Source organism: Electrona antarctica (assembly GCF_951216825.1).
Source record: "Electrona antarctica genome assembly, chromosome: 3".
Classification (NCBI taxonomy): domain Eukaryota; kingdom Metazoa; phylum Chordata; class Actinopteri; order Myctophiformes; family Myctophidae; genus Electrona; species Electrona antarctica.
Window position 1 is genome coordinate 47,299,327 of NC_136808.1, and position 13,638 is coordinate 47,312,964.

The window sequence follows — 13,638 nt, forward strand, 5'->3', positions numbered from 1 at the left end:
TAAATATAAAGTCCATTTATACTATACTATAAAGGCCGTAGAACAGAAATATGCGAGATTAGAATGAAAGTGCTGGGTTTTATAGATCGTAAATTAACGATTATGTCTCAAAATGTAAAATACATTTCAGATTTTGGCCTCTCCTTCTGTACCATACTCCTTGCATGCGCGCTGCCGTTCACTTCCTTGTTTACGGCAAGGAAGCTCTGAGAAGGAAGAGAAGTGGTAACGTGACTGGGCTGCGCCATGACACTTTCATGGACACTTTCATGGGAGCCAAACTCACACCGGAAGTGCAATGAATACATTGCAGTGAATGGAGCCGGCTGGACTAGCTCATAACAAACATTATTTATGAATAATTGAGACCTTTTGTAAAGTAATCACTTCTGGAAAATAGACATATCACAGGTTGTTTTCTAATCACTTACTTTTCGATGTGCACAGTATATAATTTTATCTGAGGATCTAAACAGCAGCAGGTATCGTTTCTGGCTCCGATATTTGGCTGCCAGACAGGAAACGGTGGGAAGTCTCGCGATACTTGGTGCGTTAAGAAAGGTACTTTGTGCTCTTTAGATACCATACCTCTATAAAATTACATATCGAACAGCAACACAGCAGACAATGTGTTACATGTCTTCTGTTATTTTCCAGAAGTGACTTTACAAAAGGTCTCAATTGTTCATCAATAATGTTTGTTATGAGCTGGTCCAGCCGGCTCCATTCACTGCCATGTATTCATTGCACTTCCGGTGTGAGTTTGGCTCCCATGAAAGTGTCCATGAAAGTGTCATGGCGCAGCCCAGTCACGTGACCACTTCTGTTCCTTCTCAGACCTTTCTTGGTTTACGGCTCAGAAAGAACGGCTCGTCTCTCCTAATGTAGGGAGCTCTCCATGGTTTTGACCAGATGGTCATACTTCTGTCTTCATTTCTGACTTCAACATGCCTCTCGTTTAGAATATTAATGCTTCTAGAAATACTTTATCATAATCATCGCGAGGTAAGCAAGCAACATTATGCATCCTGGTCCTTGTACGGAAGGCTGCCATATCTGCCCGGCACCCCGAGCTATTTTGAAAGAAATCCTGGCGCTCATTTTGTTAAGGTCAGAGGTCATAATGGCTGACCACTATAGTTAGCTTGGATAGGTCAGAGACACGGTGGTGGCATGGTGTATAGATGAGGTTAAAGTTCAAAGGCCATGGTGGTAGCACGGAGCATAGATGAGGTTAAAGTTCAAAGGTGACCGTGGTACGACAGAGTACAGGTGAGGTTTAGTTAGAGTTCAAAGGTTAGAGACAGAGCAGTGTGGCGCTGAGTGTTAATTTACCTACCTGTTTTCACTGACTAAAACTAGACTGTCATTAGACCGACAACAGACCTAAAACCCTAACCTAACCATAACCGCAAGCACGGGAGCAGTGCATGTTCGACCGCTGTTTCCGCATGTCTGATCTTTGGTGTGTCGGATCTGCGTGTGCATTCAGACTAACAATAAACTAAAACTAAATTAAATGTTGCTCCACTACCCGTTTTCACGGATGAAAACTAAACTAAATAAAAACTAAGCTATGATGACTAAAACTATGGTTAAATAGTATACTGACAATTTCACCAACAGATAAACACTAAACTACAAGGTCTAAAAGGACTATAAGCTTGCAGTCTAGACATTGTAGATCGGCCATCTTCGAAATTGGGACACATCCAAGTACAGAGTCTGACATCACTGCCCCTGACGCAATCCCCTCGGGTCACAGCATTATTTTCTCTCTAGGAAACTAGTGGTACACAATTTTTATTTTAAAAAGGTCGCGATCTAGATTCAGACCCCCATGCAATCTCATTTCTAAGTTTGAGCAACAATGGTGGAGCAGTTAGTTGGCTGTCCTATTCATTTTAATTACTCTTATGCTTTTTGCTACAAGAGAGATGTTTAAGTCGAGCACTTTGATGTTGTCCGTTTAGTTAGGTAAAGTTAGCTTAAGTTGTGGCAAATCAAATAAGATTTTAGTTGACTAAATCTACAGTTGATTTAGTTGACTAAAATGTGTTTTGGCGGGCCTTGATGACATCGTAATGGCAGATCTTCGACACGTTGTGAGCTTGTAGATCTGCTATTTTCAGTATGCAACCAAGTGTAAAATGATCACAGCTTAAGTCGACGAAATCAACACTGGGTCAGGCATCATGACAACACCATGAAGTGGACTAAATTAAAACTTCAACAATTCAGAGGACTTAAAATGCGAGTCAAACTGCAGTAAAAGCATGACTAACTCACCGTTGTGGGGCTGCTGTTAACAGGAGTACGTTCTGACCGTCGCAGTGTCCAGTCTCTGAATGGACTGGCTCCCTGCGGTGAGCATGAGCACATGCACACACATGCACGTTAGTCACTGCACACACAGGCGTGTACACACGCACGCATGCACGCACACACACACGCGCACACACACAGATGCTAGAGCAGCAAAGCCAATCGAAAGAATTCTGAGTACATGGAACAGCCAGGGCAGTAACAGAAATCACTTATCACCAACAAGCACACACACACACACACACACACACACACACGCACACACACACACTAGTGCCTACCGTCCGCGGGGCTTCTCTTTGGCTGCATGGAGGGAGAGGCTGCGTTGCTATTGGTCACTCTGGGAGCCGCCGCGCTGCTATTGGTCACTCTGAAGTTGGCGGGCAGCGTGTCAGAGGAGCCCAGGGACACGCCCCTCATGTCTTTGGGGCGGAACTTCTTCCTCCACGACGGAGCGCGCCGGAAGTTCCTATCATCGTCCTGGAGGGGGCGACAAAGATGCCCTTTCAAACATTTACAGTGTAGGCATTTATCAGACGCTCTTATTTAAAGATGTGGTGAAATTGTTAATTTGGGCATTTCATTTTGAAGTTTCAGCCTCAAACGGCAGAATCGTAGTTTCTGAACCAATCAGAGCGTCGCATCCCTACAGGCTATGGGACAGAAGTACGTCTCATGCATGACCACATGCAGTGGCGTTTGTAAACAAAGTGACAGAGTCGGCAGCAAGGCCAGGGGATTTATTTCTAACCTATATCCTATATACATATTTTAGCCTGACGATTAAGTTTAAAACGAGTAATACACTGTCTGGATGTCATCTTGAATGAGATTAAAAACAGAGTAGTTTGTAATCAAAACCACCTGTGTTTGGAGGACGATGCAGCAATGGGAATCAAAAGGGGGAGCTTAATTTTTATTGGCTGTTATTGATCGCGCAGTACATTTTCGTTTTAAGGAAGCAAAAATGAAACTTTTCCCATTTTTTTATGCCCACATGATGACCACGGATATGGTCTAAAAGTGTGAAAAATACTTTTATTTTTCATTTCACTACAACTTTAAAGGAGTGGGCCATGGGGGAGCAGTCTGTAGCGCTTTCGCTTCACAGCTAGAAGATCCCGGGTTCGATTCCCGCTGGGGGTGTGTTCTCTCCTCCGCGTCATCAGTGCCCATACCCTGGGTGGGGTTGGCGAAAGTGCCTTTCTGTGTGGAGTTTGGCATGTTCTCCCCATGTCCCCTAGGGCAGGAACCCCCACATCTTCTCCCCGTGTCCCCTAGGGTAGGCACCCTCACATGTTCTATGTTCTCCCCATGTCCCCTAGGGCAGGAACCCCCACATCTTCTCCCCGTGTCCCCTAGGGTAGGTACCCTCGCATCTTCTCCCCGTGTCCCCTAGGGTAGGTACCCTCACATCTTCTCCCCGTGTCCCCTAGGGTAGGTACCCTCACATGTTCTCCCCGTGTCCCCTAGGGTAGGTACCCTCACAAAAAAAACATGCAGTAATCCTCGTCTATACTGCCTCCCCCTGATGGAGGGGGAAGGAACTGGTTGGAATAACTTGTTCCTTCCTTCCACGCGCTACGTCCCCCGTCAGGTGATAAAGAAGCGGTCTGTTCACTCCTCATGCATTGAAGGAAGCATGAGCTCAGTTCGAGGCTCTACCCAGGTTGGCAGAGGGAGAGTAGCGCCCAGGATTACAGCTTAGGCAATTGGCAACGGGTGAAATAATGGGTTACAAAGGAATTTCTGTCTTTTTGTGTGCATGTGTGTGCGCGTGTGTGTGTGTGTGTGTGTGTGTGCGCACCTCATCCAGTTGTCTCTCAGTTCCCATGTTCAGCAGACTGGTGTATTCTCGCTCTAGAGTCGCTCTGGCCTGTAAAGGAAGGTCAAAGGTCAGGCTCGTTAAACATGCATAGCCAATGGCTCTACCCCGCCGGTTTGTTAAAGCGTTTGGAGCTCCAAGGGGAGAAAGTAGCCAATAACATCACAGGAAAAAAACTAACCTGTGTGTTGGACATAGGGACAGTGTGTGTGTGTGCGTGCACTAACCTGTGTGTTGGACATAGGGACAGTGTGTGTGTGTGCGTGCACTAACCTGTGTGTTGGACATAGGGACCTGCAGCAGTGTGTGTGTGCGTGCACTAACCTGTGTGTTGGACATAGGGACCTGCAGCAGTGTGTGTGCGTGCAGTAACCTGTGTGTTGGACATAGGGACCTGCAGCAGTGTGTGTGCGTGCACTAACCTGTGTGTTGGACATAGGGACAGTGTGTGTGTGCGTGCACTAACCTGTGTGTTAGACATAGGGACAGTGTGTGTGTGCGTGCACTAACCTGTGTGTTAGACATAGTGACCTGCAGCAGTGTGTGTGCGTGCACTAGGCCTGTCCCCGACTAAGGATTTGTATAGTCGAAATTAATATGAATAAATTAGCTGTTAGTCGACTGGCAGTCGTGCGTGTGCGTGCACTGACCTGTGTGTTGGACATAGGGACCTGCAGCAGTGTGTGTGCGTGCACTGACCTGTGTGTTAGACATAGGGACCTGCAGCATCAGGGCCAGGGCGTTGTGGTCGAAGGTCTCGTCCAGAGCCAGCATCGCTCCGTGAACACCGCTCTCATACAGATTACTGCTGTACTCCTTCAGCCCCATGGCCTGGATCCACTGGATCACCCTCTCATTGGACCACACCACCACATCTGGAATGACATAACACGCTCTGATTGGACCACAACACCTGGAATAACAGAACACCCTCCGATTGGACCACACCACAACATCTGGAATAACATAACACCCTCTGATTGGACCACACCATAACATAACACCCTCTGATTGGACCACACCACAACATCTGGAATAACAACACCCTCTCATTGGACCACACCAGAACATCTGTAATAACATAACACCCTCTGATTGGACCACACCACAACATCTGGAATAACAACACCCTCCGATTGGACCACACCACAACATCTGGAATGACATAACACCCTCTCATTGGACCACACCACAACATCTGTAATAACATAACACCCTCTCATTGGACCACACCAGGACATCTGTAATAACATAACACCCTCTGATTGGACCACACCACAACATCTGCAACATTATGGATTATGGAGATCGCCTTTGGACGCCTTTTTTAATGCCAATTGATTACGATTGATATTAGCATCCTGTATGCGCTCATAACACTCCGGTTCCGGTGTGGTGAAGAAAAATAAAAAAAAGGAAAAAACCGAAATGTAAAATCTGCTGGTCAATGGAGTCCTGTCTATGGGGACACAGATTCTTAGGCCCTCATTTATCAACCGTGCGTACGCCAAAATGTGGGTGTACGCCGAAATTACCGCAATTTTCGGCATTTACGATTTGCGCCAAAGATTGAAAATGATCTTGTGCCAAGACAAAACTCACGTCTGGTCGGGAGCTGTCGTACGCTTTGTCCTCACCTGTTTTTCTGTCGTAGAACAGCGGAGCAGCATTGTTTGACCAGCTGAGAGGCTGTCACAGGCATCTAAACATATGTATTCACTCCTAAAATGTTTATATAAAACTGTATAGGTATATATGGGCTAAATACATATAAGATGTGTCTTTGTGTCATATGAAATTAGGAGATTTCCAACTTTACAAGTAATTAAAATCGCGCAATTAAAAACAATGTTGCAAGTTAGATGCTTAAGCCATTTAAACAGTGTTTTGCATGAGCGCATACATGCGAGGATTTGGGCTGTCTGTGCTGAAATATTTCCATGACGGGACGTTGGAGAGTACTATAGGCTAGTGCAGTGCTGCAGCTGCGGAGAGTCCCAACGTGGGTAGCCTACTGTAGCCTATAATCTACAGCAGGCCGATGTCTTTCTGGAGTTACGGTATGTGCAATCTCCTCCTCGTTTAATAAACCTGACGCGTCGCTCGAATGCCAAATGTACCGTGCCAGCGCACGTGGGAACCGCATCGGAGATAAAGGTAGGCTACCCAGCCAGCCCACCACCACCAGTGCCCAGCCACTGCAGCGACTGCGAGGCAATCTAAATAGTCTGTCGAACGTGCGGTGCATGGTCAGTTGGTCACGGACGGACCACAGTGATAGAGAGAGACAGACAGACAGACAGGACAGGAGGAGCACCTATGCAAAACAGCAGCGTGTGTGTGCCTATTTGTTATTTAATTCATGGTTCACAGGTTCAGGTTTTCGTTCACCAATATATCTTGTTGTATATTAAATTAAAAAGACTTTAATAATTTAATATACAACTAACAACACACAGTGACAGTTGCTTGCAAATTGCGATATGTGCGTGCGTGCGTGCGGGGGGGGGTGATGCGGGCAGCAAGGGAAGCGAAGCGAGAGGAGAAACAGACAGCGTAGTCCTACAGCTTTATTTAATTCATGCAGGTTTATTTATTTAAGATACAACAAGTTGCTTGTGCGTGCGTGTGCGTGCGTGCGTCTGTGTGTGTGTATGGGAGGGGGCAGAAAGGCAACTTAGGCAAGCGAGTGAAACTTTCTTTCCCTGTAACCATGGTTTCCAGGTCGTATTGCAGTTGTTCATGTCGCAAAACCGAGGGCGCGGCTAGATTTTATAGGGCGTGCCAGATTGATTTCAGCCGTCACATTTATCACTGCTAGGAATGAAATTAGGAAGGAACAGCTGTCTACGATCACTTTGTAAATGCCGACCCGACGTGGGTGTACTACGAATCCTACACTCGAATTTGGGGCAGAATTTGCACTCAATTGATAAATGAGGGCCTATGAACGTACATTTCTTGGATTCTTCTTTTTAGACCAAAACAAGCTTGATTTGCGGCTCCTTTCTCTAAACGATATGATCCTAGCTTACAAAAAGTATGTTTTGGGTGAATTAAATGACAATCGCGGAACATTAAACGGCAGATTTTTACTTCCTGATTCTCGGTTACCGGCCAAACAGGCTTTCAATCTAAGAGCCTTGGCCATTGAGTTATGTGTGGCAAGTGCGCCGCTCTGAGCCACCACTAGATGGCGGTATGAGTTAATGGTACCTTGTAGTGAGTCTTCTCTCTTCCTCTAGGTTGGTACTTGTAGTTCTACTATAAGACATAATGGTGGTCATGGTACTTGTAGTTCTATTACCTTGTAGTTCTTCCGTAGAGTCCTCTCTCTTTCTCTCCAGTTCCTTCCTGTCATAGTTGAGTCTCCTCAGAGACATGACTCCACACTGGAAACTGTTCCTGTTACACACACACACACACACACACACACAAATCAGCAAAACAACGTGACTAGTCAATAGTTTTTAGAATGACCTAATGTTTTGAAGAACATAGTTAGTTGTCCTTATGACTATATGCTCTGTAGATGAATTGAATAAAAAGGACCACAATGGAGACCTTTTAGCTTCAATGTTTTACTGTACCTCTCTCTGTGCATTTCACATTTTTGACTAATTAAGTAATCAATCAATCAAGCTAGTATCCTAAGCCTAATCATTGTATAAAGCAGTGTTTCCCAAACAGTGGGTCGGGACCACTTTGTGGGTCATGGACACATTTGTATGGGTCACGACTGGAGTAAAAAAATAAATCCCATTTTATTTTACCTACAATTGAAAAAAAAAAAGGGAAAAAAAGATTGAGTTTTTCTAAATATTATTTTTATGGAAATCATTTGTCTGGAAAATAATTTTGTGTTTAAAATATTGTGACAAATCGTATGGTGAGTTGAGTGTATCGTTACATGCCTACTAATCTCTAGTTGAGTGTATCGTTACATGCCTACTAATCTCTAGTTGAGTGTATCGTTACATGCCTACTAATCTCTAGTTGAGTGTATCGTTACATGCCTACTAATCTCTAGTTGAGTGTATCGTTACATGCCTACTAATCTCTAGTTGAGTGTATCGTTACATGCCTACTAATCTCTAGTTGAGTGTATCGTTACATGCCTACTAATCTCTAGTTGAGTGTATCGTTACATGGCTACTAATCGTATGGTGAGTTGAGTGTATCGTTACATGCCTACTAATCTCTAGTTGAGTGTATCGTTACATGCCTACTAATCGTATGGTGAGTTGAGTGTATCGTTACATGCCTACTAATCTCTAGTTGAGTGTATCGTTACATGCCTACTAATCGTATGGTGAGTTGAGTGTATCGTTACATGCCTACTAATCTCTAGTTGAGTGTATCGTTACATGCCTACTAATCTCTAGTTGAGTGTATCGTTACATGCCTACTAATCGTATGGTGAGTTGAGTGTATCGTTACATGCCTACTAATCTCTAGTTGAGTGTATCGTTACATGCCTACTAATCGTATGGTGAGTTGAGTGTATCGTTACATGCCTATTAATCGTATGGTGAGTTGAGTGTATCGTTACATGCCTACTAATCGTATGGTGAGTTGAGTGTATCATTACATGCCTACTAATCGTATGGTGAGTTGAGTGTATCGTTACATGCCTACTAATCGTATGGTGAGTTGAGTGTATCGTTACATGCCTACTAATCGTATGGTGAGTTGAGTGTATCGTTACATGCCTACTAATCGTATGGTGAGTTGAGTGTATCGTTACATGCCTACTAATCGTATGGTGAGTTGAGTGTATCGTTACATGCCTACTAATCGTATGGTGAGTTGAGTGTATCGTTACATGCCTACTAATCGTATGGTGAGTTGAGTGTATCGTTACATGCCTACTAATCGTATGGTGAGTTGAGTGTATCGTTACATGCCTATTAATCGTATGGTGAGTTGAGTGTATCGTTACATGCCTACTAATCGTATGGTGAGTTGAGTGTATCGTTACATGCCTACTAATCTCTCTTTTGAGTCACAGGCTAAAAGGTTTGGGAACCACTGGTTTTATACCAGCGCTTCCTTGAGACCAACTCGAATAATTGACTAATCGCCCCAGCGTCCAATCGGCTTCATCATGCCTCTAAAAAGGTCAAAAGGTCATACCTGTGGAAGCTGTCCACCATCTTGAGCTGCCCTCGGAGGTCCTTCTTGGTCAGGTGGTCCAGCATGCGCGCGTCCACCAGAGACTCCATGAAGTAGGATCTGTACTGAGGCAGACCCAGGCTGGGCAGCCACTCGTTACCGATCCACTCGTGGTTCATGTCCCCGTACGCCAGCGTCTAGCCAATCAGAGACAAGCATGGCTGTAAGGCTTCGTTCATACTGGCCAATCGGAGGCGAGATGTCTGTAAGGTCTTGTTCACAGTGGCCAATGAGACACAAGATCTCTGTAAGGCTTTGTTCAGACTGGCCAATCAGAGGCGAGATGTCTGTAAGGCTATGTTCACACTTGACAATCACAGACAAGATGTCTGTAAGGCTTTGTTCAGACTGGCCAATAACAGAGAAGATATCTAAGGCTTTGTTCAGACTGGCCAATCGGAGACAAGATGTCTGTAAGGCTTTATTCAGACTGAGCAATCAGAGACTTAATGTCTTAAGCTACGTTCAAACCTGGATAGTTAGAGATTACATTCAAAGTCAATGCAAAGACGAGAAATCGCGCAAACGGGCTCGGCATGAACAGGGCGACGCGAACGGTCGCATGGACTCCATGTACTCCACGCATCGCGTCCTGACAGCCAATCAGCGTTGATGTTGTTCGGAGCCGCGGTGGTTTTATTCATCAAAAAACTATACACAAGCGCTTTGCAAAGACATAGGAACTAATGTTGCTGCTGATAAATTATATAGTAGCCGGAATTATGTTAAATATATTGAACCAAGCAGTCATTGGTGTTTCCTAGCTCGGCTCTGGTGTTTTGAGGTACAATTTTATTTCCCCCCCCCCCCCCCCCCCCCCCCCCCAACGCCGACCTGCGCGATCAAAGTGTAGCGATTGAAGAGACTGGAAACCAATCTATATCTTCAGGTTTGAACGCACCTTAAGGCTTGCCTTCATAAATATGTATTATAAATAAAGTAGGGTAGGGTTCACTTTAGATGTTCATACTATCAGAGACAGTGGGAAAAAGACAGCCAAACAGGCAGACAGACAGAGAGATAGACAGAGACAGGCAGGTGTGTGGGGTCAAACCTGGGCCCAGCTACCCTCCTCATCCTCCTGGGTTAGCGTGGTTAGCATTGGTTAGCGTGGTTAGCGTGAGCATGGTGAACAAGAACACAGAGGCGGTGCTTTAGTGAGTGCTGGGTTAGGAGAACATGCACCATTAATATTAATACCCCCACCCATCACACTACTACATTAACACACTACACCTGTAGTTCTGGGTTAGAACATGGAGTCATTCAATTTATACACCCAACACACACTACACCTAGTTAGGAGAACATGCGTGACTAACATAAACACCCCCACCACACCCACTGCATTAACACTCTACACCTGTAGGGTCCAGCTGTGTTGGGAGAAGCTCTGGTTCATATAGCGTTGAGGAGACGTTCTCCCAACGCTATGGACCAGAGCTGGGTTAGGAGGAGCTCTGGTTCATATAGCGTTGAGGAGACGTTCTCCCAATGCTATGGACCAGAGCTGGGTTAGGAGGAGAACATGCAGTCACATACCAACACACCAACAGTAGCCTATCTAGAAGCTCTGGTTCATATAGCGTTGAGGAGACTTTCTCCTAACGCTATGGACCAGAGCTGGGTTACAAGCTCTCAAGATTATTGACGGGGGGAGGCCTGTCCCCTCCCCCCGTCCTCCCTGCAGAGTTTCAGAACAGCTCAGGCTGTTTCAGAACGAAAGCTGCAGCTAGCTGTGCTGTGACATAAGTTTCAAAATAAAGTTAACCTTTGAAATAAAATAAAAAAAGAGGTTCAGTCTTTCAACAATAAAGTTGCAAGTTTAAAAAAGTATCCCCATTTACAAAATACCCTGGGAGAACAGTGCCAAAATGTATATTCTGAAACTCTGACAAATTTTAAACTCTACACTACATGCTTGCAGTGATCTGAAATTCACTTTTGGCCTATGAAGACTTTTCTGTCTTGCAAACCTAACTGATCAGAGATGCAAAACATCTTTTCAGTCTTGCCTGAAATATATAATGTGTTATGAGGGTGCCCCTCATAAATCTTGATTATGTCTTCCACAATATTCCATGTTGTCCTGGTCTTCCCACTTCCTTACGGCCAGACTACATTGGGGACGGAACCCCTGTTTTTTCCCCCTCTGAAGGCGAGGCGAAGGGCTGCGTAACCCGCGCGGAGATGAGGGAAAAATAGAGCACAGAGCGTAAAAAAGGATTCCATTGATTGCAGTACTGCTGGTTCCATTGATTACAGTGGAAGTACTGCTGGTTCCATTGATTACAGTGACAGTACTGCTGGTTCCATTGATTACAGTGGCAGTACTGTTGGTTCCATTGATTACAGTGGCAGTACTGCTGGTTATATTGATTAGTGACAGTACCGTTGGTTCCATTGATTACAGTGGCAGTACTGTTGGTTCCATTGATTACAGTGGCAGTACTGTTGGTTCCATTGATTACAGTGGCAGTACTGTTGGTTCCATTGATTACAGTGGCAGTACTGTTGGTTCCATTGATTACTGTGGCAGTACTGTTGGTTCCATTGATTACTGTGGCAGTACTGTTGGTTCCATTGATTACTGTGGCAGTACTGTTGGTTCCATTGATTACTGTGGCAGTACTGTTGGTTCCATTGATTACAGTGGCAGTACTGTTGGTTCCATTGATTATAGTGGCAGTACTGTTGGTTCCATTGATTACAGTGGCAGTACTGTTGGTTCCATTGATTACTGTGGCAGTACTGTTGGTTCCATTGATTATAGTGGCAGTACTGTTGGTTCCATTGATTACCGTGGCATTCCGTCCCCAGTGTAGTCCGGGCATTAATCTCCATTTGATGTCAAACCAATCAAGCTGAGAATTCTTAGTGTTTTTTTTTTTACCAAGCAGCAGAAGATGATACTCTACACAACAGCACTACAATATTATGTCTCTCAGCCTACAGAGTACAGAAGTCCTGACGTCACTCGCTCATCCCTTGTGTGGTCGCGGATTTGTCTCCATGGAGAATAACATTGGGTCATCTTATAATAGTCTCTTATAAGCTTTGTGGGTCCAAAAATAAACACACTGTCTCGCAGATGTTGTCGGGGAGTTGACTCTGTCACTCATATGTGATAGTCTGGTTCTGGTGAACATTGTACTAATTCGTCAGCATTAACATTAGCGTTGTCTCTCCGTCAGTTGATTCTTCGTATGCATACGAGTGAAACCGCCAGGATCATTTGTTTATTTTTTGGAACACGACACACACATCACGTGCACACTAATACAACTACACCTACACACAACAATCACGTGCACACTAACACGACTACACCTACACACAACAATCACATGCACACTAACAGAACTACACGTACACACAACAATCACGTGCACACTAACACAACTACAACAACAATAACCTGCAGAGAGGTCAGACCACCACACAGCCACGAAAACACCTCTGGAATTAAACACACAAGTCCTCGTTCCAAGAAGCCCCGCCCCCTCTGTGTATTCAATACTATTATATAGAAACCTGGGGACTAAAAACCTTCGATCCACCACTCTATGGTCATGAAGTGTGGGTCATGACCAAAAGAATAAGGTCACGGATACAAGAGGCCGAAATGAGTTGGTGGCTGGTATCTCCCTTAGAGATATAGGGTGAGAGAAGTTCTCTCACGCGAGAGAGACTCTGAGTCGAGTCGCTGCTTCTTCGCCTGGAAAGGAGCCAGCTAAGGTGGTTCGGGCATCTGGTTTAAGATGCATCTCGAGCGTCTCCCTAGGGAGGTCCTCGAGGCACGTCCCACTGGGAGGAGACCCCCAGGGCAGACCAAGGCACAGTTGGAGGGACTCAATGGCCTTGGAACGCCTCGGGATCCCCAGGAGGAAGCTATTGATGCTCTGGAGAGGGAAGTCTGGAGCTCTCTGGTGGAGCTGTTGCCCCTGCGACCTGACTATGGATAAGCGGTTGAAGATGGATGGATGGATCCACTGCTCTCAAAGTGGGCTATGGTTTGAGGCAAATTAACGTGCGTTCCACAGTGTATCCCATGTACTGTAGTTATTTAGTAACATCTCATTATAACTTGTTTACTGCCGGTGACGTCTTTGGCGTCTTTTTAGGTTTTAATTGAATCAGAATAGCCTCGCTGATATCCACCGTCCAGCAGCGCCCCCGTTGCTAGGTAATGGTCGGCTCGCCTGTGGCCCGTCAATTACTAAAATTTGTATCCCATAACGTTGAAAATAGCCGATCTACAAGCTTGCTACGTGTTGTGAAATGACTTGTCTTTTAGTTCTACTGGATCTCTT

At 45.1% G+C, this 13,638-nt stretch overlaps 1 protein-coding gene across 3 annotated transcripts in view; it reads right to left on the reverse strand.

Moving 5' to 3' along the window:
- Positions 1–13,638, reverse strand: part of ppfia1 (PTPRF interacting protein alpha 1) — a 72,672-nt gene that overhangs the window by 5,605 nt on the left and 53,429 nt on the right. For all 3 annotated transcript variants that reach the window (XM_079496816.1, XM_079496817.1, XM_079496815.1), the window contains 6 exons: positions 9,287–9,462; positions 7,458–7,555; positions 4,850–5,025; positions 4,133–4,201; positions 2,607–2,805; positions 2,290–2,361 (listed from right to left, as the gene is read on the reverse strand). In XM_079496816.1, the coding sequence (XP_079352942.1) occupies positions 2,306–2,361; positions 2,607–2,805; positions 4,133–4,201; positions 4,850–5,025; positions 7,458–7,555; positions 9,287–9,462 (774 nt within the window). In that variant the 3' untranslated portion in view covers positions 2,290–2,305. The remainder of the gene's footprint in view (positions 1–2,289; positions 2,362–2,606; positions 2,806–4,132; positions 4,202–4,849; positions 5,026–7,457; positions 7,556–9,286; positions 9,463–13,638) is intronic.